Raw genomic sequence first — 21,594 nt, 5'->3', positions numbered from 1 at the left:
TGCCTTGTTTCGCCCCACTTTTCTTATCAGTCCTGGTTGAACTTTGCTGAGATAAGGAAACTAGGACTGTTTTAAAAACTTTTAATTTTAGTTTTATTGGTTGTATGTTTTTGAAAGTCTTTTTCCTTTTATATATTTATGTTTTGCTGAGGCGGCCTTTGGACAAAGAGCCAAAATATTCATTCAAATTACAATTCCACTGTCTTACGAAAAGAATTCCCTATTGTTTTGTTTTTGATGTTTGTGATGGAAAGGCAGTGTGGTCGTCGTCGCTATTTAAGCTGATTAGGATAATTGAAGCAATATTAATTTTCAAATAACTTGCTTTTTTGGTGAATATCTGTGATAATCTCAAATGATTGAAGTTAAAAGCCAGTTCAGCTTGCCATTGGATATGTGCAGCTGGCATCTTTTTGCTGTTAATATGTAGCTTGTTGCAAATATACCTTTATGTATAGTGTATGTTCCAGACACTATTGGGCATTATTGATAATTATTCATTAGTTACTATTTTCGTATCAAAATATCAGGCAATGACAAAATAATGAGATTCATTCTGATTATAAAATCAGAGAGCAAAAGAAAACATAGCGTTAGCCACTTTTGAAATTTAGGGGCATACAAGTGGCTGAATTTGTAATTATCAATTATTTTGAAAAGACTTTGATGAGAAAAAGTTAATAAGTATTTATGATGATTAATTGTGCAATTATATTCTTTTCTTATTCTGAATATTTGAATACAATATTTATTTGAGAGTTTTTTTCTCTTTCAATCACTTTTAAGTTTAAGCAACATTTTTCTATGTCTTGGATACAAGAAGAGGTGGACAGGCTAAATCCAATCTCTAATGAAAAGATTCTGTATATTTTGGAAAATGAAAGATAAGGAAACTTCGTGTTTTTAATCTGACAGAACACAGAACAGAGTAACAAGAATTTTTTTTCTTAAGGGAGGACCTAAAGATTGATCAAATAAAAGTATGGGTTATGATGGAGCAAGATATTTGACATTGAGCAGAAATTCTTATTAATTTTTGATGAGGTAGTTGCAATGAATATTATTATTCCAAAATCTTCAAATTTCTGTGACACTTTAAAATTTGACTTTGAATGTGGTGTACCCTAAATTGAGTACTTGGATATTCATTGCTAAATAGCTTTTCCTGTGTAAGTTGACTAGAAGATAATTTTTAAGTTAGGTGTTTATATTGCTAGCGTTTATTTTATACAAGTGTTTTTTTTTAACAATTAATTTACTATTCGAATTATTGCAATTAATTTCCTTATGACTGTTTTCAACATTCTTTATTTTCAACTGACCTCCAGCTCTTGTCTGTTTACCTCTAAGATGTCCAACCTTTAAAGATAGAACTATAAAAGGAAAATTCAGTAAAAAAAATTGCAACAAATGTTATTGAACTCTGATTTTGAGAAGTAATTGAGGTGTTTAGAAAAAAGTTTCGAGGCATCAACAAACTAATCCCAGCTTTCTATCCCTCATACCTCAGCGTTCTATCCCAAGAATTAGGTCTGATCAAGGTAAGTGCTGTAAGAAAAATCTGCACAGGAAGGGGTTTAAGAAGGCAATGTTCTTCATATTTGATGGCCTTATTTTAAAATGAATTTTGTATAACAACCTGGGGACCTTCAATCATGAGACAGTCAACATTTAAGTTAATATTCTAATGACTAGGCCCGCTAGAATACCCAGATGAACTGCTTGGAGGGGTGAAGAATTATTAATAAGATATACATGGGCTGTTGTGCTGTTAGCAAAGTGACGGGGGAGGTATGCTTGGTCATCGCCTATAGTATTTTTACCAAATGCGGTGAGCTTTACAAAGCTTATCGCACTATTAATCCATGAAGGAAGAGAGTGGAACCCAGGATTCTTTTCTGCAGAACATTTGCCTAGTGATCACAGGATTAAAAATCTGCCAAGAACAACTTTCATTTGCTGAATATTCAAAAATATTATCAACGTATCCGTACAGCTGGTAGCAGATTCTATCTTGTCTGTGTCATAATCTTAATGTTGCTTACAACTTCCGACTTCATTGACATATCTACGTGCATATTCATCGGTAATATTCCGAGATTTGCTCTATATTACTTATATTGTTTCTTTTACTATTCCGTGACATCTAATCCCAGAGATCTATGCTTACTTGACCCAAGACTGCCACTCTTTGGGATTATTCTCAAGGTCTTGAGATTTCAGTATTGAGCTTTAAGATCTTAGGATTATTATATATTAAATTTATACCCTCAGATAGTATATTGTATGTTATATACGGTACGTTATTATTATTTAATGCATTTTTTTGTGAGTTTTTTCAAGTGAATTTCGTGATTTTGTTTAATTCCTGGTTTAGCCTTTTAATTAAACACCGGCTTTTAAAGACAGATAAGATAAGGCTTTAAGAGTCCATTCCTTCTTTCCTGGATTCACGTGATTTTGGCAAACAATAAGACCATTTTGTCAAGGAATTCAGTTTTTATTAGTCACAAAATTTCTGACTCCTGAATATAAAAAAATCTAATTCCATAAGTCCTCACCTATTATATAGGTCGATTTTTTCAACAAAAATTTTTAACCATACACATTATCGTTTAACATTAATAACAACCACACCAAACGTTAAGTCTTATCTGTATTTACCATCTATTGATATATGATTTCAACCCCCCCCCCCAAAAGTATGATACTTTTGATGTCTACAGCCTAGCAGTTCAAAATTTGTAGTTTGTTTTAGGTTTATAAAGGTATTATCGGTGTCTTGTATTTGCTTTGGTTACGATGTGGTAACTAACGTTTTTTGGTTGTAACTAAATTTAAATTACGGTTTTTCAAGAATGTTCTTATGAGTGTAAACTAGGTGCTTTGTGCAAATGTTGATTCTTGCTTAGGTCGGTGATGAGACTACAGTCGTGCCACCAGGAAATTGGAATGAAGGTGAAGTTTATGATCTGAAGCTAAAGTATGAGGGGGAAACTCTCCTGTTGAAAGGTGTCAAGACAGAAGAAGAACTTTTTGTTAACTTGCACCTCCAATCGGGTAATATACTTCAGGCTTTTTTCTATTTCTCATGTTTCTGTTTTTATATTTTTTTTTTTTTATTTATGCTTTGGATATTTGACATAACATGATTTAGGGGCTCTCTTGTTTCCATTGTATTTAAAAAAAAAGTATCTGCTAGAAAAGTAAATCTAATTTTAGCTGCCACTTGGCGCGGTTTGGTTGACCCATAGAAAAGGGTCGGGCTTCTGAGAGACCTTATCTAGCTAGCTATTACCAGCACGGCTGCTCTCCAGAAACTAACTTAATCAAGTACTGATTAGTTACAGTAAGTTCAGACATACAGGTACTATAGTTTCTGATGCTTTAAAAGCGATCATGGAAAAAGGTGTGGTGTCTAATAATTAACGAGTTAGTTTTATTCGTTGTTTTGGACTGCCTTCATGGTTTTTAACGCTAAGCCAGCCAAATATAAACCCAAATAACTCGCTATTTAGGTCTATATTTGGTCTCTTTTCTGTAAAAAAAAACAAGTTTTTTTTAAATGAAAGTAAGAAGCGATTAAAACTTAAAACGAACAGAAATTACTCCGTATATGAAAGGGGCTTTTCCTCCTCAACGCCCCGCTCTTTACGCTAAAGTTAAGAAAGACTCTTTCTCTTAACTCTACATTTTAAAACAGTAAAAAACTCTAGCGTAAAGAGCGGGGCGTTGAGGAGGAAAAGCCCCTTTCATATAGGGAGTGATTTCTGTTCGTTTTAAGTTTTAGTGTCGCTTCTTACTTTCATTTAAAAAAACTTGTTTTTTTTTGTTTAATTTCTGGACGTTTTTGAATTAATACATGTTTTGATCTTAGCTCTCCGCACATAAAGGATTAAAAAGAAATTTGCATATTAATTTTTTGGGGCTAAATGGCTTTTTCATAGTTTTAATCGGAAGATTTTGAGAAAAAAGGAGCAAGGGAGGAAGCCTAGTTACCCTCCAATTTTTTGATTACTTAAAAAACCAACTATAGCTTATAATTTTTTACGAACGTTTTCATAAGTAAAAAATATACGTAACTTACGAATTAAACTACGTAGCGAACTTCTATATTCGTATGCTTTTATTGCGTGTATGAGGGGGCTCACCCCTCGTTGATACCTCTCTCTTTACATTAAAGCTCAAATTTTGTCCCAATTCCTTAAAAATGACCCCTGAATCACAAAGGCCGTAGAATAAATAGTCGAAATTACTAAAAATACTTTAGCGTAAAGAGCGAGGTATATGAGGAGGTAAACCCCTCATATGCATAATAATTTCTGTTTGTTTTAAGTTTTAATGCTGCTTCTCACTTTCAGTAGAAAAAACTTTTCATATTTATTTTTTCATTGTTTTTTTTTTAAATAATGCTAGAAAATCCTGCACCCCCTCCATTGAAAGTCTCTTCCCCCATGGAAAGATCCTCCCACGTAACCCCTCCCCTCAACTCTCCTCCCCCTCCCAACCAAAAACATCCCCCTGAAAACGTCTGTACACTTCCCAGTAACCATTACTATATGTAAACACAGGTCAAAGTTTGTAACTTGCAGCCCCTCCCACAGGGACTGCGGGGGAGTAAGTCGTCCCCAAAGACATACTTGTTAGGTTTTTCAGCTATGGTGAATAAAATGGCTATCTCAGAATTTTGATCCGGTTACTTTGGGGAAAAAATGAGCGTGGGAGGGGGCCAGGGTGCCCTCCAATTTTGGTCACTTAAAAAGGGCACTAAAACTTTTAATTTCCGTTAGAATGAGCCCTTTCGCGACATTCTAGGACCATTGAGTCGATACGATCACCCCTGGGAAAAAAAAACAAACGAACACGCATCCGTGATCTGTCTTCTGGCAAAAAATGCGAAATTCCACATTTTTGTAGATCATTTCAGTAGATCTGTTCCAGAAAAGTGTCCCCAGACCTGAGTTGAAATATTAACACTCAAAACGAACAGAAATTTTTCCGCTTATAAAGGGATTGCCCCCCTCCTCAATACCTTACTTTTTGCGCTATAGTTTGACTGTTTATCCCAATTTTTAAAGAGAGATTCCTGAAAAACAAGGGCCGTGTAATTCTTAGTGTCCTTAGCAGCATTAATATTGGCAGTCCTTAGCAGCGTTAAGTACAGTTAAAGCTAGTTAGTGTTTTCCCGTTACTATCTGGGATACCAAACTTATGCATTCTCAGCAGCTCTTGTGTTGAAAGACCCTAGCATTAGTGAATGTTGTCAAAGCTAAAACTTCAATTCGTTCCTATTACCATCTCGGACCAAACAAAAGCATATAGTTCCCAAATGGAGAATAGAATTGCCTCCTGGGACCAAACAAAAAGAAACGGTCTTTCATTAAACGGTTCTTTGAAGGGTTTTTGATTTCATAAGAACCGGTATAAGGGAATGGGAAGTATCTAGAAGCAGTTAAAGAGGGAAGATTCGAATAGATCAGGATAGTAGAGTTGTGCAGCTGTTCGCCTCAGGTGACTTATTGCAGCAGCAAGTTTTTGTTAGTAGCAGCAGTAGTATATTACTGCTACTATAGTAGCAGCAGCAGTAGGGACTTGAAACTTCTACAACAGGGTTCTCTTATACGCTGAATCTGATGGTGTGATTTTCGTTAAGATCATATGACTTTTAGGGGGTGTTTCCCCCTATTTTCTAAAATGAGGCAAATTTTCTCAGGCTCGTAACTTTTGATGGGTAAGACCAATCTTGATGAAACTTATATATTTAAAATCAGCATTAAAATGCGATTCTTTTGATGTAACTATTGTTATCAATATTCCATTTTTTAGAGTATCGGTTACTATTCAGCCGGGTCGCTCCTTACTACAGTTCGTTACCACGAACTGTTTGATAAGCAGCGCTTTTCTCTTATCCTTCTAGTTGACATCGTTACAGTTCAGCGTTAAAAACCATACAGGTTTTTAAACAGCAGTCTGTTTTGGTGGTCCAAAACAGAGACGAAAGCGAGTTAACAGAGCTTAGTGTCGTCAATTAAAGTGAACGATTGAACCTAGCTAATAAGATAAAGTCTCGCTAATTAACTTGTTTTTATTCATTTTTCTGATTCTGTTTTTTAAGTTTCTTTACCTTAAAAACCAGAAACAAAGTTTAAAAATATGTGGTTAAAAAAAACAAAACAACTAAAACCTGTAATCGAATATCTAGAGATGCAAGAATATAAAAATAATAATTCCAAAATAAAATATATGAGGCAGCTTTCACACAAACTTTACTTCCTAACACGAATACAAATAAAATTAAAGCATACTAAACAGCTTCCATAAAATCATGTTTCATCTCTATTTGCTTCCATAGTTGACCTTGGAGGTTTTTGGGAAGTTTCTAGTGTCGCTATTTGTCACTAAGAAAACTGATGAGAGTTAGCTTATCTAGGTGCCACGCCCTGGACGTCTGCTGAAGAGGGGACCCCCCTCTTTCTGCTCACTATTTGTTTCTTTATTTGATACCGAATACGAATTAATTGATGTCCAGCCAAAACATTCGTCATCTTTTTTCTTTTCTTCCTCTTCCTTTTTTCGGTATTTAGATCTGTTTTTCTGCTACTTTTCTTCATTTTTAAATATTTATAACTTAAGTCATTTTTTGAAAGCATCAAATTTAAACTTAAAAAGTTAGGAGATTTGACTGTAGTCACCAACCCAAAAGCACTACAGGTCTCAAAGACCTTAAAGCTCTCAGATGGATTAAGGTGATAGTATTTGCCACAGTCGCATGGTATTTGATAGACCCCTCTTTATTTATAACGTAAGTCATTCTTTGGAAGCATCAATTTAATTTTAAAAAGTTGTAGATTCGACTTACAGTCATCAACCCAAGAGCACTACAGGTCCGGAAGACCTTAAAGCTCTCAGATGGATTAGGGTGATAGTATTTGTTACAGTCGTATGGTATTTGATAGACCCCTCTTTATTTATAACGTAAGTCATTTTTTGGAAGTATCAAATTTAAATTTAGAAAGTTAAAACTAGACCAGCAGTAACAGTAATGTTTGTGAAGTTTCTTTTATTATTGTACAGGAAAATGGGCCAAGATCGGACTACCTTCTTGGGAAGTTTGGAGCCTGAAAACATTTATTTCCGTTGCAAAAATTAATACAGTATTTGTTTGGAAATTGAACTTTTTTGGAATTTTGAATTTAATATTATTATTCTGTTTTTGATGGTTTTCCTCCGAAGCCTTATGAATCTTAGGGATTGGTAACAATCCATTAAGCAAATAGTGAAAAAAAAAAAAACATTTCTATTTTCTACACACAGAAGAAGATCCTGTGCGTGTGTCATTTTTCCTCTGAAAAATATGAATATAGAAGGATGTTTTTTCTGATCTATTTGTTTAATTCTTTTTTTATCTGGTAGATTAATCAGTGTTGATCTATCTTTTCATCTGCACTCGATCTGTATAAGGTATTCCCTAAGGCTCTCAATTCTAGCAAGAGAAAGTCTGATCAGGCTAACCATTCTGATAATTTCATTTTGTTTTTCTTTTCTCTGTTTTTCTATGTAGTTCTGAACGGCTAGCCATGTAGTCAGGAAAGACTTCGGTGGTCCAGATCACCTCTTCCGTTCCCCGTCAAATGGGACAAATCATACAGAAATAAGTAACTAAAGAACAAAATTTAATCTTTTTATTCAGAAGAGCTAAATTGTTTAATTTTCAATGCGAATTCACGTCGAATTTGAAAATGCAATTGTAATTGTTTAGTACCTGCATTTTTACATAGTAATTTTTACGGTTTATATTTTTTTGTGATATCTTTTTGTTGAATTTGAACGTTGAATTTGAAAATGCAATAATAATTGTTTAGTGTCCGCAGTTTTACATAGTAATTTTTACAGTTTATTTTTTTCCGATATTTTTTTGTTGAATTGGAACGTTTAATTTGAAAAAGCAATCATAATTGTTTAATACCCATAGTTTTATTTAGTAATTTTTACAGTTTTTATTCCGATATCTTTTTCATGTGGAATATTGCGATTTAGACGTAAATTCAAATATTCTGACCTTGAATCTTAAAAATATTATGAATGACTTTGAATCCTGGTTTTGCCACAAAACAGGCTGTTTAGTAAACAATGAATGAACACTACTGAATAACTATTGCTTAAACAAAGGATAGGATTTGCTACAGTAAATAATTAAATTTAGATAAATTTAGGTAGACTTTCAGTAACAGTAATTACAAAATTCGCAAATCCTTTATACACAATATTTTCTATTTTTGACTTTCGTTTTTCCAAGGTGATAATGGAATCGATGCTAGCGTGGCGTTCCGACTTGATGAAGCGACTGACGATTATTCTCGATTAAACGAGGCTTTTCACCATCGCGATTTATTGGTTGCTCGGATTGAAAAGGATGTAATTCAGCCCCTGTTCAAGAAAAAAGAGAAGGCTCAACTGCCGAAAGTAGTATCGTCGGGTGGACCGAAAAGTCCTCCTCGTGATCCCCTTCGTGTCGAACGAGGACCGAGTCAGAGAGATGAGTAAGTAAAATTTGTGGAATTATTACATGCCCAAAAAGAGGGCCTATCTGTTTTTTTTCTTTTAAATGTTGGAAAGTGAGAAGATTCTTCTTAAAAAGATGTCCATTTAAAGTCGTATTTGTCCAGATAAATGTACTTCTTAAGTGGCAGGGGATATGACCTACTATTCGAATAGAATAAGCTGTTTAAAATCCTCGGAGACTACCTTTAATTTATTTTAGCTAGGATGAATATACTTTATTTACTTCACACTGTAGTTTTATGGGTTTTTTATTGCTTAAATATTCAAATGAATAATAATTCCTGCAAAAATGTCAAAAATCTTATTTGTGGCCTCTAGTGAAAATACCAAATATATATATATATATATATATATATATATATATATATATATATATATATATATATATATATATATATATATATATATATATATATATATATATATATATATATATTGCTGTAATATAATAATTGATAATATTTTAAGTAAAATTTATATTAGTAGAATAAAATTGACATTAGACTAATTTACGTGAGTATGTGGGCAAAGAAATTGACTGTTTGGATTTGGGTTTGCTAAGGATAAGGGTTGGATAAGGATTTGAATATGGATAGGGTTTATAGCTTTTTTAAGTCTACCCCTTTTTGTCTCGCGACTGGGGGATTGAGTTGAAACTTGCAGTAACAGTTTTGTTGAAGAAAGGGGGGATAGAATTCTGTGTTGTTGGAAGGGGGCAGAACAATTTTGTATGATCATCACAAAAGAATATTTGCACCTTTTTTTGTTCATTATAAGTCATTCAACAGGGATCACTGGGCAATACTCTTAATTAGGCAGTGAAATTTTCTCCTTTTTCACTAGGTTACTTTCAACTAAGTTCGCTATCTTATTAAAAGTTTTACCCGTTTTCTAATACTCTCATTTCCTTTTTAATGTATCCTTTTTATCCTTTTAGTTATGGAAAGTCTTTAAATCGGTTTGAAGACATTAAACCGGTTTAGAGAATATTTCCAAAAACAAGAGATTTTTTTAGGTCGGAAAAGTTTGGATTTAATATTTGAGACCATATTGGCTAAGCACGACAAAATGAGAAAACATTGGGGTACAAAGAAAAACTAGGTAAAGAAAAATAATAAGTGAAACTTTTTTATTCTTATTTTTGCTATGAGGATGGTTGAACGGAGTTCTCGACCGAAATATTTGTATTTTACTTTTTTTTTTTCCTGGCTTTGGTTTACATTATCATTCTCGTGAATTTTATAGTTTTGTCAAAACAATTCAGAGTATTTTGAAAGAGGGGAGGCTGATTAAGGTTAGAAATGGATTATTAGTCCTATCCTTTTGTCTGTGGGTTCTGTGAGTACTCCGTGGAAAAACCAATTCTTGATTTGATTTTTTATTTAGCATAAAAATAACAAAATTGATTTTTAAATTCCTGATTACTAGTTTTTGAAGTATTCGCTGACAGTAGCAATGTTGACAAAGGTGCTGTTTCCTGGTTACCATTGCAACCAGACTTCAGATCTTATCAGAACCACCTTGCCTCAAAGTAACAAGGACGTCAAAATAAGAACACGCTTCCAGGGATTACTCCCTGGGCATTCAGATAACCATAAGAAATTTTGAAAGTAATGAGCAAAATAATAATATTAAAAAAAAAAATTCGAAATGTTTTTACCTCCATATGTATTAAAAATCAAAATTAAAAAAAAAAATCAGAATTTCCTGAAGATTTTTCGAGAATAAAAGCGTGGGACAATCATGAAATATTTTATTCTAGCTACTGAAGAGCAAATGTCATAGCTGCCCCAGTTTTTTTTTCAGTCGTATAAATCAAAATTTGTTTTTACTCTCTAGTGCACTTGGAGATGAAGAATTTTTTTTAAGTTTTTTTTCTTCAAGATGAATTATTCATCGGTTTTTTTTTCTTTATCGAAATAAAAACTCGCTTCCAGGGATGACTTTCTGGGCGTTCAGATAACCATAACAATTTTTTAAAGCAAGGACATCAAAAAGAAAACATTTTTGTCCTCCGGCCCCAACTGAAGTATTCATGTCTGAATACCAGGTTTTTCTACGATTTTTCTTTGGGTTGCTATAAAATTGTGTATTGAACAAACCACACGCAAAGTATAACCATTGGTGCTATGCTAAACCGTAAAAAAAGGCAAAAAAGAATTCGGTAAATTTGGAAATGTTTGTCCTTTTTAAACAGTATGCACTAACCACAAAGGTGATCAGTGGGTTTTTCATTAAGGGGTTTTATGACATTTGAATGCATCGTGTCCGGGAGACTTCCCGGACACGGAATTCTTCCTGTCTGAAACAAAAATTAATTTTAACATTTATACTTAATATGATAAAAATTAAATAATAAAAGCGACATTTCGGAATCAGAAGAAAATAAGTATTCTTTTGGTATGTGAATAAAGTTGAAAAGCTAAAGGGATAAAATGTAAAAACAATTGTATGACTGCTCCAGGGCTTGGAGTTAGTCCCTGAAGTCCCTTTTTGAATGAAGTCCCTTCCAAGTCCCTTTTTATGCAGAAAGCCCTTTAACTCCCCTAAAAGTCCGTAAAATTCCCTATTTGGGAGCATGGTACAATTGAAACCAAGCTGATAAAATAATATAGTTGAAAGACCTTCTTTAGACAATATAGCTTCTCTGCAATTCCGGATGTACTGGTCTCTTAGTTATATTTTTGCAGTTCAAAAAGAAGCAACAAATCCGTGGGAAGTTTTATGTGAGGCCAAAGTGTCTGTTAATTGTTGTAATCATAGGCAACTAATAACAACACAAAGTTGGCCTATATGGTGGGTGGAATTTATGAGTAACATTGGTCTATAGGCCAATTGGCTTATAGGGTGGGTGGGATGGATTGATCGCATTGTGGTAATATTCAAGGATAGAGAATTTCTTCTAGCTTAATAAAATGAACCGAACCAGTATTAATTTGTTCAATTTGACTTGTATCCCAATTTTACAAATTCTATATTCTTTCCCTCTAAATATTAGTTAATAAACTAATAGCTGGTTGGCTGAGAAGAGGGGAGTTCCATGGATGGAATATTCAGATGGCAAAAACACGAATTATTGACAGTCACACTTATTTTAGCCTGTTATTTTTGGTCGCTTCTTCTTTGAAATTGTTGCTAAAGCCTTTTTTTTGCCGTTTCAAAATTCGATTTAGCTAGTGCTTATATGAATGAGCTAGAAACGTAGTGTAAAAACTTATTAGACAACAGACTGTTGCCTGTTGGAAATTAGTAATGATGATATGACACAGGAGTATGGAAAAAAAAAGAAATAATTTGAAATTCCAAAGCAAAATCTTAAAATGTTAACAGATTAATTTTGCATAAGCTGTGCATTTATTTTTCATCGCAAGTTTTTGATCGCGTCCTTAACATTTATCAGTTGGACTGACATATCCAGGGGTTGGGGATGATCCTTCTCCTTTCTATTAGGGCCTTGCACACTTCAAATCAATCACAAGAAACCCTTATAGTTAAGTCTCATTTTAAAGATTCTCAGTCACGCACTATCAGTTTTGTTGATGAAATGTCCCCACTTTGCCAAATTGTTTTTTGACAAATAACAAAAGGTCCTATTTGTGTTCCTGCCATTTGACTTAACATATTCAGTGAACTGAAATCGACGTAAAAACTGTCGCCAAGTCAAGTTAATAAAATCTCGCTTAGAAGGGGGGCAAGGACCCTCCACTAAATTTTGAAAAAATTCTATAAGTCTAGACCACCCAAAAAGAGAGTAAAAAGAAGAAAATCACAACCCTTTATGATAAGGTCAGAAAGATTGCCTTTTCTTGGCATAGTAAAATGTTTATTTGTTTTTTTAGGATTATTTACTTTTCTGAAATGTTCATTGAAGAAGTGAATATAGTGAAAAATACAGTTTGCATCATAAAAAAATAATAATATGTTTTGAGAGAATGCCAGAAAAAGGGGGGCTTCCCATATAATAGTTGCATTCAGAACATCCCATCAAGGTGACAGACGTTGGGTTCTGCTGTTTGCCAAGTGATTGATCAGCGGCCGGCACTCTTGGGGTATGTTTAGCATAACGTGCTATAGAAGAAACATTTGAAGAATGTCGCGTCGTCAGCAAAGTACCTCAAGTTGTAAGCTACCTAAAAAAGAAACGTCTGTTTGCGGAACTCGAATTCGTGTACCCGAGCTTCTCACGAAATTCATAGCAGCGTTTCAGAAGAACGACCCCCCCCCCTTGTGCACGCTCTTCATGTCGAGCTAAGAGACTTGCTTCTCACTGTTTTGGCAAGACTTCTGAAACCTAACATTCTCCTTGAGAACTTGGACAGCTGGATGAGGAAAACCTCATTTTCCTTGAGAACTTGGACAGCTATATGCAGAACACTATTGTAGATGAGCAGGTTGAGCTTGTGCTCGATGTTCAGAACCTCACTTTAGCAAAAAGACACGGATTTTGTTGAAGGACACGAAGGCATTTTAAAGCAGCTGCCAAACATCTGATCGAGAAGTGCCCCATCTCTTCTAATAGCCTTCTCGAAACGCTTACGTACCTGGATCCCACAAAAAAGAGTAGAAGTCTGCCAGATATAGTTGTGCTTTTTTGAGAGACCTCGTTAGGAGTAAGTGTTGACAATTTTCAAAGTGAATGGATATTGCTTTAAGCCGAGAGCTCAGTAGAACCAACGTCACCACGTGTCAACCATTCTTGGCATCAGATCTTCACTATGACGGATACTTTTGGTTGTCAAAAGTATACGCTTTTGTTGAAGCTTGTAAAAGCTTTGTTGACATTATCGCACACCAGTGCTGACGTAGAGAGGGGTTTTTCACTCTCAGGAACACTTCTTCCGTCGGATAGAGCCTCTATGTCAGAAAAAGTCCTGAATGCGAAGTTGTATATGTTGACGAACTGAACACATATGAAGGCAAACCCAAAAGTTTTCCTATTCCCGAAGAATGGGTGACTTTTGCTAGGTCAGCTTGGTCAAGATACCAAGACTAAGTGGAGAGCAAGGCAAAAGAACAAGCTGAACGAAGCGTCCAAGACCAAGAGAAAAAAAGGGAACCGAACTAAGTTGACATATCAAGCAAAAAAGAGCTAGATAGACTTGAGGAATCATTACAAAAAAAGTGGGCCCCTGAAAAACAAAAATGAGCAATTGTTGGTGCCCTTTTGAAAGGAGCCACCGATTGCTTACAAAGAGCAGTGGCTCTAAGCGATTCCGTGGACATCGCTTTGGCCAAATCCTTTCTAGAGGGTGCCATGAAAAAGCGAGAAGATGAAGAAATGAAAGGAAGAAAAAGACAGGACAGAAAAGGGTATACGAAAGAGGAAGTCGGACCTGATAAGTGTGCTCACCATTCTCTATAAAAAGTCGAAGAAGTGAATAAATTAGTTCATTCATTTGAGTTAGCTTCAATGAGTTAGCTTGCAAGCTGAAGTCTTATGGATTGTCTTTACTTGTTTCTAGTCTTGAAATTACTTTTCGTTTCTTACTTTAAATGAACATAATTGAAAGTTTGAACAAAAAGAAAATGGAAAACAAAGAAAACCTGTGTCCAGGGAAAATGAGTTCCTTCTGAGGCTCATGAGTATGATGATTCTTAGGGTGACTTTGCCACAGTCTCTGATTCGTGGTCAAAGGAATATTTTGACCATGAATGGCAGTCAAATTCCTTTCCCACTTTGGTCCCTTGTTTCACCCCCTAAAAGTCCCTTGACAGGTCGTCAAGTCCTTTTCCTAATGAGCAAGAGTCATTCCGAGTCGGGCTGCTCTTTCCAAAGAAAATTTGGGCTTGCAAGTCAATTAACTAAAATAATCTGGAGTGTTTAATGTTGAATAATTTCAATATTAGAAAAATCAAATGCACAGCTTGCCAGCTATTCCATGACAGATAATATTTCACTTCAGTTTCTATTTAGTAACACCATGTTACGGATATATTCTTTCATAAATTCACTAATTCAATCACCTGATTTTCTACTCAGCTTATTGCTATTTGATTGCTTTGCTTGTCTTTTTCCACTGCAATCAGGAAACATCCACTTTTTTAAGCTTCATGATGACATATTGTTTTCGATCATTTTGTGGGGATTTTTCGCACACGTTATTTATTTTTAAACTTGACGTCCGCTTAGTGTTAAAACTGTCTCCCCCTCTCTCTCTCTCTCTCTCTCTCTCTCTCTCTCTCTCTCTCTCTCTCTCTCTCTCTCTCTCTCTCTCTCTCTCTCTCTCTCTCTCTCTCTCTCTCTCTCTCTCTCTCTCTCTCTTCCCTTATTTTTCCCCCTTCACTCAACAGATTTGCTGTGCGAAGATGATGCACGTCTTTGTTAGCTTCTTTTTTGTGGGGAGGTGGATTGGGGTACAATAATTGGGTAATTGGGGTAACAATATGATGACATATTGTTTTCGATCATTTTGTGGGATTTTTCGCACACGTTATTTATTTTTAAACTTGACGTCCGCTTAGTGTTAAAACTGCATAACTGCAAAAGCAGATCTTTTTCATAAAAAAACGAAATCCCGGGTCTTCTAATGATTTCTGACATTTATTGATTTTTACTGTCCTTGGTATTTTAAACTAAGTTTTTTTTTTACTTTGTGTTATTACGTGAAGGAAATAAGAATTGATGAGTTTCAACCGAAGATTGAAATCTCTTTGCCTATCAGTCTTTTCAATCTCAGTAGTGTCGTAATAAATATTATATTATAAAATAAAATGTTTCCAAACCACAACTCTTTCATCCAAACCACAAAGATTGAAAGCTCTTTGCCAATCAGTATATTCAATACTTGCCGTATTTTAATAAATATTATGCTATAAAATACAATATTTAATGTATGATAAAATATACTATTTAATAGATGAAATATGCGTAATAATTTCTGTTTGACCTTTTTCACTGGTACGTAATTTCTCATAGAAACGTGTAATGGGGGAGGCTACCTTACCTTTTCGACTACTTAACACTTTTTCCCCCACTAGTATACCTTTTGTTTTTGAAATTAAAATCTAGCATTTAATATATGGTAAAATATATATTTAAAATATGGTTAAAATAATATTTAATATATGGTAAAAATAATATTTAATATATGATAAAATATAATATTCAATATATGATAAAATATAACGTTTAATATATGCAAAGGAAAAACAAATGTTTTGTGAGCAATTAGTTTCAATTGACTTCGAACCCAATAAGTTGAGTGCTCAGTGCTGGATAAACCAAGGATCGTCTCTGGGATTCTCCTTAAAGTAGGAGGGGAGCTTCAAGAATAATTAAATAATAAAAAAAAAATCAACTGAAAGTAAGGAGCAACATTAAAACTTAAAACGAACAGAAATTATTACGTATATGAGGGGGCTTTCCCCTCGTCAATACCTTGCTCTTTACGCTAAAGTTCGAATTTCGTTCCAATTCTTTAAGAATGATCCCTGAATCACAAAGGTTTGGTTAGAAAAAATAGCCCTTTTGAAAGCACTAAAAAAAACTTTAGTGTAAATAGCGAGGCATTGACGAGGGGTTGAAACCTCTCATATACGTAATAATTTCCTTTCGTTCGAAGTTTTAATGTTGCTCCTTACTTTCAGTTGATTTTTTTTTTGTGAAAAAACTTGTTTTTTTTCTTGTTAATTTCTGATCGTTTTTTAAATAATGCTGGAAAATCCGGCACCCCCTTCATGAAAAATTCCTTTCTAAAATTCCTCCATGGAAAGATTCTCCCACGTAACTTTCTCCCCCTGACCCCCCTCCACCAGAAAAAATACCCCCTGAAAATGTCTGTATATTTCCCAATAACCAATACTATATGTAAACGATGGGCGAAGTTCACAACTTGCAGCCCTTCCCCCGGGGGCTGTGGGGAATTATATCATCCTCAAAGACATAGTAGATTTTTCGACTATGTTGAACAAAATGGCTATCTCAAAATTTTGATCGGGTGACTTTGGGAAAAAGAGTGCGGGAGGGGGCCTAGTCTCCCTCCAATTTCTTTGGTCATTTAAAAAGGGCACTAGAACTTTTTTTTCCTTTCAAATGATTTCTCTCGCTATATTCTAGGACTACTGGGTCGATACACTCATCCCTGGGAAAAAAAATAAAATAAACACGCATCCGTGATCTTTCTTCTTGCAAAAAATGCAAAATTCCACATTTTTGGAGATAGGAGCTCAGGCTCGTAACATTTGTTTGTGTTGTGTTTTGTTGTGTGACTAAACTTCATGAAATATATATATTAAACGTCAGCATAAAAATCTGATTCTTTTGATATTTCTATTTGTATAAAAATTATGTTTTTAAATGTGTCGGTTACTCGTAAAGCAAGCATTATCATATATTTTCTGAAGTTCTTGGGGGAGGGGGCTGACAGGAATATCCCCCTCTCTAGGTGCGATCGTGATATTAAGTTGCTATCAAAGAAATGAGCGCTTTGCCCGCAATTTCAGTTGTCTTTAGAAAATATTGTTGTTCTTTTCAGTCGTTGGTCTTATGGACGTGGTGATCTAGATCCTACGGGGAGGAGTAGAGGAGGAATGATAATGGATCCTTTTGGTCGTGGACGCCCAGACTGGGAAGGAAGTCATGGACTCCCACGGTAATTTTTAGTGTTTGAAATTATTAATTGAATAGATTTGTTCTGGGAATATGTGTTGTGGTGCCTTAGGGGGCTAGGAATTTCTCGAAACGTAGCGTGGAATATTAAAAAAAATGTTGTTTTTGTTTCTAATTTAGTTTGTTTGAGTCTGTCCACGTTGTTGTTTGTTTTTCTTTTATTGTTGTACCATTCTAATACAATTCAGATTTCGCAACGACCTTAATAGAACTAATTGACTAAGATTACATAGTAAAGTTCAGGTGAATTTAGTAAGCTTATGTTTTTTTTACCCTGAAAATTTAATCATTTCGAGTAAAATCATTATTATTTTTTTGCAGAATTTAAAATTCTGAATGATATTACTTTTTTTTTCAGTAGAATTAAATGATGTGTAAGTAAAACAAAGACTAAACTATTACAGAACAGCCTTACGCAGCTGGTAATAAAAATAAGGGCAAAACTAAATTCTAGGCCTTCTTATCTCCGATAATCTATTCTGAAGAGTTTTTTTTTAACACTATTTCAAAGAGGTGGATAAGATAAGGACCTGCTATATGACTAATGAACTATAAGTCAAGGCAATAAATTAAGATATAATCCACGGATAGAATCCGATCTAGATGGCAAGAGTATTTTGAGAATGAAATAAATTCGACCATCCTCCCTTAGCCAACTGTGCTATCTAGTTTCCCCGGAACGCTTCAGGCTCAAGCATATCCCCATACCTCCTTTTGCTCAGAAATTAAAGTAGTCAATTGTCAATTGCCAGTCAATTGACAATTGAAAGAGAAAAAGGTTTATTTAAACAGCAATGGTAGCTCAAGTGGCTATTTTGATATTGAAATAAAAAACATGTTACTATGCACTATTTTATATTGACGTAAGAAAAGGGACGAAATAGTTCTCATTGCGGTTCGTTCACGCACAGGCACAGGTTTTAGCTTCTTTCTGGTACGGTTGGCTGTCAGGGCTTCTGGGGGTAAAATGTCACGCTGAGCAGGGCTAGAAAGTAGCATTTTGCCAAGCATCAGGATAAGGTCATTCAAACGGAGTTCCAAACTTTGGAGTTTAAGGGTTGCTAGGGCATTATGGTAGTAAATGTCTCTATTACTCTGGACGATCCTGGTTGCCCGTTTTTGAACTGACTCCAGCTCCTGCATTAAATAGGCGGTTCTGAATACTGACGGGCCCCAAATATAAAATAATGCTGACATTGAAAATTTCAGTCAATTGTGAACCCCTCAGTGATCTTTATCATCAAATCACCGCAGTTGCATGTGACGTAGGTCACTTCCCCACAGCAAGATGTGAAGTCACGAAAAGCGTTCCTCTCCATAGGGAAGGTTCAAAAGCAGTTTGTGACAACCATCGATAAATCAGATTGACCAACCATACCGAATAAATACTGACAAGAGTCAGGCTAGGGCGTATCAGAGCAATAGGCTCTGCAATCATCCCAGAATGCCAAGTGGGTATTAATCCGTAGGTCAACAGTCGATCAGATTTTCACAGTCCGTCAGAATATGGAAATATATCTTGAACGACACCGCAATATTTACCACCTCCTTCATAGATTTCAAACCTTTTCATAGAAAAGCTTTGAAAAATCGAGCTGTGCTTGCATTTGCTAGGTCAACTTTAAAAACCGATGCCCATGTGGAGGGAACAACACCGGATCAACTCGCTTAGCAACTGTTATTGCCATTTATGCCTGTGAATCTTGGACTCTAATAACAGATGATCAGTACCGTGTCGCTGCCTTTGAAACCAAATCTCTGGTATCACTTTTCGTGATACAATCTCCAAAATGAAGCTTATCTGTAATCTCAAGGTTATTCTAATCATCCTTGACAAAAATAAACTGCAGCAACTAAAATGGCTTGGACACAGAAAGCGTATTCAAAGCACTCGACTCTTGACAATAGACATTTAAAGGCCGGTACATAGTTTTTACCTACAGGGCGCCCTCCGAAGAGATGGAAGGGAACTTCTCGTCGCTCAACTTTTCCGCTTGGCCGATGATAGAAGTTCATATAGGAGTAACATCAGCAGACTGGTGAAAGAAGAGGCCCAAATATGACCTTCAAGGACGAATGGGACTTGACTCAAGTCAGTTCAAATCAAAGCCCCTTGTCTTGATCTTACAATTATGTAGACACATTAAAGGACGATTTGCATTACGTGTTTTTTTTTCTCCAGACTTGATGTGTAGAACAGATATTTGTGTGTTGCTGGGAGGTGACTCATTCAATTGTGAATGCTCAAATTCATCGTCCTTTTTCTGTGACTAAATGGTTCGGTCCGTTCAATTTTGCTTTTTTTGCCTTTTGCATTGCTTTTTTGCATACCTCTTGTATTGCTTTTTTTATACCTCTTTTATTTGGATGTTGAAAAGTGTGCATCTGGGCCACATATAACTTCATTTACGCAGTGAGACTATGTATATGTATATATCTTTATTTGTTATTATTAATTGAGGAAAGACACAGATTTGGCATTCTCTGCTTCTATTACTGGTGTTGAAACAGTCAAATTAGTAACATTCAGGAATCCAACAGAAGGAAATCTTACAGGCAAGGTTCCTCACAAAATCTCAGTCAGTTTAAACCATTTTACTTAACAAACGTTCCTTAATGCCCCATTCATAGTGAGATTTCAGTGATGCCATTATTTCGCTAGCGCTAATTTAAGCCAATCAAAATTTTTCATAGAATATTTCAGCAAGTCAGAAATTTTATGGAAGTCCGATTCGCTCAAATCAGCGCCTGCTAAATCTCGGTATTAGTAAAATTTCATTGTGTAAGGGCCTTAAACAAGTTGGCTCAACACAGAAAACCTAGCAGAGGTCACTGGAGATAGAGCGACTTGAAATACGCAACTCAATTCGACTAATTTATTACGCGGAACATAACAACAACAAGAGAGAATATAAGCAACTTGGCCGAGGGAAGCTGAACAGAGGGTCTTCATCAACCTGAAAACTCAATAGAAAGACGCCCTTATTCTAGTTATATGCTGTTCTTTCATAAAAAATAAAAAATAGCCAATGAAATAGATAATAAATAGTATGAAAGAGGGGAAGATCGTAAAATAATACTATTTGAGCCCAAAATTATTAGAACAACTTAGTTTTTATCTTGTATTCTACATTACACGCATTAGTGATTAAAAAGGTTCAATATCCTCCGAGTCATTGACGGCGCTTAGGGCATCGAATCATTTGCCAGGTCTTTTTTGCACGGACAGGGACGAATAGACTTAAAAAATAAAAAATAATATTTTTCTTTCCAGTGGTGCTGTTCCCCCTGGAGCGCGCTTTGACCCAGTTGGGCCAATGAATCCAGATGAAGTGACGCCACCGTTCGAAATGCCACGTCGTCGCGAGCCGCCTCGTGGAATGGGAATGCCAGATCCAGATCATATGAGAATGCCAGGTTTTGGCGATGGACATGGCTTTATCTAAGCTGTTATTTGAAACTGATTTATTTTAAGTACCTTACTTTATCGGTGGTTCTGTATCTAAGATGACTGTAAATTTTGATATGATTGAAAATACACGTATGCGAGTAATTTAACAATTGAGTTGCGTAAGACGTTTGCAAGAGTACCCTCTTAGTGCTCCATGTCTTTTCATTCTTCGACGTTTGAAAGAACAGAAGAGGATGAAAAAGACCACTGTGACTTTCTGTCATAGAAATACAAGAAGTTAATTAGGAATTCTCTGAAAAGAGGGAATAAAATACAACTTAAATGCATATTTTGGCTGATAACTAATATGAATTACTTCTTATGTTTTGATAATAGAAAATGTTAACCCATGTTTTAGCTTTCGAAAAAATCATAACCTGATTTCGAAAATAATTTTGTACAAATTTAGGGTTTTGGAGGCAGCCCAAAATTGCATTTTCGGTCGGATTTTTTTTTTCCGAAGCTGAGCGTGCAGGACCTGTATATTCACTTTCATGAGAAGTGTGGGATGGAAAACCTTTCAAGGTTTTACCGTTTCGAACGGTAAACTATGACAAGGTTTAAATTTTTGTTTGTTCGTTTCATCAGAATATTTGTACTAGCTGCAGGCAATATTTCATCCATCAATATTGGAAAATTAAATACTGCTAATTTTATTTTCAAACCTTTTGTACAAAAATATGTTTTTATAAAACCCAAAGTCTTAAAAAAATAGGAATGGAGGGGGGGGGGGTATCCCCAACGTGTGGGCTGGTATACATACAATTAATTACATTGATGTGTCAGTCGAAGATATTTCAGCTGTCGATGTACCTTTGGGGTATGTCGTTTGTCAATACATTTTTGGAGGTGTTAACGGCGACCTTAAAGTAGTTTTGATGTGCTGCTTTTTGTCCGGTATTGCGCCGTAATAGGCCCTAGACGCCTTCATATTTGAAAAAAATATAAACAAGAAAAAAATAAGGATCAAGTA

At 35.2% G+C, this 21,594-nt stretch overlaps 1 protein-coding gene across 1 annotated transcript in view; it reads left to right on the top strand.

The window, feature by feature from the left end:
• Positions 1–20,731, top strand: part of LOC136031411 (proteasome inhibitor PI31 subunit-like) — a 34,704-nt gene extending 13,973 nt beyond the window's left edge. Inside the window, exons 3-6 of the mRNA XM_065710962.1 lie at positions 2,913–3,060; positions 8,297–8,540; positions 17,037–17,153; positions 20,445–20,731. Of these exons, the coding sequence (XP_065567034.1) occupies positions 2,913–3,060; positions 8,297–8,540; positions 17,037–17,153; positions 20,445–20,616 (681 nt within the window). The 3' untranslated portion in view covers positions 20,617–20,731. The remainder of the gene's footprint in view (positions 1–2,912; positions 3,061–8,296; positions 8,541–17,036; positions 17,154–20,444) is intronic.
• Positions 20,732–21,594: the final 863 nt, after the last annotated feature.

The sequence above is a fragment of the Artemia franciscana genome, chromosome 9, assembly GCF_032884065.1.
Source record: "Artemia franciscana chromosome 9, ASM3288406v1, whole genome shotgun sequence".
Lineage (NCBI taxonomy): Eukaryota > Metazoa > Arthropoda > Branchiopoda > Anostraca > Artemiidae > Artemia > Artemia franciscana.
The sequence above is the reverse complement of the archived record's forward strand: the minus strand, read 5'-3'. Positions and strand labels throughout refer to the sequence as shown.